General features: G+C 37.0%; 1 protein-coding gene across 1 annotated transcript; it reads left to right on the top strand.

Annotated features, from left to right (window-relative positions):
• Positions 1–1,227: 1,227 nt before the first annotated feature.
• LOC148776916 (olfactory receptor 4K15-like) lies at positions 1,228–2,232 on the top strand. Its single transcript, XM_088840418.1, has one exon. It carries the CDS (start codon positions 1,258–1,260, stop codon positions 2,230–2,232), a length of 975 nt encoding a protein of 324 aa, XP_088696544.1. The 5' UTR covers positions 1,228–1,257.
• The last annotated feature ends 530 nt before the right edge of the window (positions 2,233–2,762 follow it).

Here is a 2,762-nt window from a genome sequence, read left to right as displayed (position 1 = left end):
AAATCTTCATCCTGCATTCTTAAGAATGGAGGTATTGATTTAAGAGCTTTTCTGAGGTCAATGAGCTACTCTGTAACAGAAGAGGAAATAGATATAATCTATATGTTTATCCTTCACAGTTTTTTTCTCCCCGTTGGAGCAAAGATGAGAAAGCTAAACTTTCTTCCTCTTATGTCCATAGCCCCCTATCATAAGAGAAAAAACTGAAAAGATGAAAATATTCATTTATTATGCAAATATCAATGATTTATGACATAAAATATACAATCATCGTCCACTAATGCTGAGTTGTGAAAGATTGTTTCTGAAGAAGCCAATGCCCCAAACTATCTTACTAGGAATGAGAAAAGAATTTTAACTGTTACAGCAGGAGGAGGTTTTTAGAACCCACAAGGGAAAGAAAAAGAAAGTCCCCTTTTTTCTGGACATCCTAAGAAGCCATTCAACTGAGTCAAAATCAGACCATTACTAGCAATCCAAAAGCCCTTCCAATGTTTCCTTCTGTCCCTTTAATCCCATCAAGGAAAACTGCTATCCTAGCTTCAAATACTATAGACTTGTTCGTCTGTCTTTCAATTTCATTTAAATAGAGAAATAGAGCATTTACTCTTTTGTGTTTAATGTCTTTTGCACATTAATTTTGTGAAAATGTATTTCCTTCTTGTAGCAGTTCACACATTTGTCTCTTTTTAAGAGTTCTTATTTTCTTTAGTGAAGAAAAAATGACATTTTGTCTCTGTAGATAATAATAGTGGATTTCTGAGATATATAAACAGCTTTTCAGATATTTATTTATAACACTCACTTGTAAATCTCATTTGCAAATTAGCTTACTTAACTTAATAAACTTAAGCAATTAATGAATCAGTTGGTTGAAATTCTCTCCACCAACCTCCCAACCACCACCCTCCTCTTCTAGAAAACTTTTGGCTCAATATCCCATCCTGACTCTGTTCTCCTTTTGATTACTAGATCACTGTCTCTATTTAGACATGTGTGAGGTCTATGGACATGAGTTTGGGTGAACTCCGGGAGTTGGTGATGGACAGGGAGGCCTGGCGTGCTGTGATTCATGGGGTTGCAGAGAATCGGACACGACTGAGCGACTGAACTGAACTGAACTGAGGTCTAACAAGTACATTTGAGTAGAAACTAGTCTCTCTAACTGAACTGGAAAATTAAATCATAGTTAGTTCATTCACTGATTTCTATTTCTCTCCTATTCAAGTGACTGAAGAGAAGTCCTTTGCAAAGTCAATGAATGAGACAAATCATTCTCGGGTGACTGAGTTTGTGTTGCTGGGTTTATCTAGTTCCCAGGAGCTCCAGCCTTTCTTGTTTCTAATATTTTCACTGCTCTACCTAGCAATATTACTGGGAAACTTTCTCATCATCCTCACTGTGACCTCAGATTCCCGCCTTCATACCCCCATGTACTTTCTGCTTGCAAACCTCTCTTTTATAGATATATGTGTTGCCTCCTTTGCTACCCCCCAAATGATTGCAGACTTTCTGGTTGAGCACAAGACTATTTCTTTCGAAGCCTGCCTGGCCCAGATTTTCTTTGTTCATCTATTTGCTGGTGGTGAAATAGTGCTCCTTGTGTCCATGGCTTATGACCGTTACGTTGCCATATGCAAACCTCTCCACTACACGACAATCATGAGTTGGCGTGTGTGTATTACTCTGGTCCTCATTCCATGGTGTGTGGGTTTCATCCATACTACTAGCCAGCTGGCATTTACTGTTAACTTGCCTTTTTGTGGGCCTAATCAAGTGGATAGCTTTTTCTGTGACCTCCCTTTAGTGACCAAACTGGCCTGCACAGATACTTATGTTATCAGTTTACTAATAGTTGCAGACAGTGGACTTCTTTCTTTGAGTTCCTTCCTCCTGTTGGTTCTTTCTTACACTGTGATACTCATCCCAGTTAGGAGCCACTCCTCTGCAAGCACGGCCAAGGCCCGCTCCACACTGACTGCTCATATCACTGCGGTCACACTCTTCTTTGGACCATGCATCTTCATCTATGTGTGGCCCTTCAGCAGTTATTCAGTTGACAAAGTCCTTGCAGTGTTCTACACCATCTTTACTCCCATTTTAAACCCTGTTATCTCTACTCTAAGCAATAAAGAAATGAAGGCAGTTATGTCAAAACTGAAGAGTCGCTATCTGAAGTCTGGCCAGGTTTCTGCAGTCATAAGAAATGTTCTTTTCCTAGAAACAAAGTAAATTTATAGAACTGTTATGACCACTGTAGCCTGTGGCTAGACATTTACAAATTGAATATCTGTGATATCAAAACAAATCATTTTGACCAATGAGGAGGACTGATTAACTTGAATTAAAGAGTAATAATGATTCAAAAGACATTGAATGAATTTTACTTATTTTTATACTTTCTTCCTCCAAATTTGTGCTTTTATTCCTTTTTTTCTATTTCCTACTTTTTATTTAACTTCTTTAAGATACAGCCTTATTTTGGCATTATTTTGAGAGAGGGATAACTTAGGTATGGCATTGGGTTTTTTTTCTTTTTGCAGCTTGAGTCAGTTGTAAAATAACTTAATGTACCTTTTTGCAACTGTGTATTCTATAGTATTTCTTTCATCTGGTGAAATTTTAACTGTTAATGTTTATGGCATTGTGCTTTGTACCATTTATTAAATAAAAATTAAAAAAAAAAGATACAGCTTTTGAAAACATTAAGAATGGAATTTATATTTGAGTGGTAATTAAACTGTATATTTCCCTCTCAAAAT

Source organism: Moschus berezovskii, chromosome 9 (genome assembly GCF_049115385.1).
Source record: "Moschus berezovskii isolate FMDL1 chromosome 9, NW_MosBer_1.0, whole genome shotgun sequence".
In the NCBI taxonomy this organism is placed as follows: Eukaryota; Metazoa; Chordata; class Mammalia; order Artiodactyla; family Moschidae; genus Moschus; species Moschus berezovskii.
Note: the sequence above shows the minus strand (reverse complement) of the source record. Positions and strands in the feature narration are given on the sequence as shown.

Excerpts from the sequence above, each read along its gene's own strand:
- LOC148776916 (XM_088840418.1), top strand. The coding sequence starts at position 1,258 with ATGAATGAGACAAATCATTCTCGGGTGACTGAGTTTGTGTTGCTGGGT.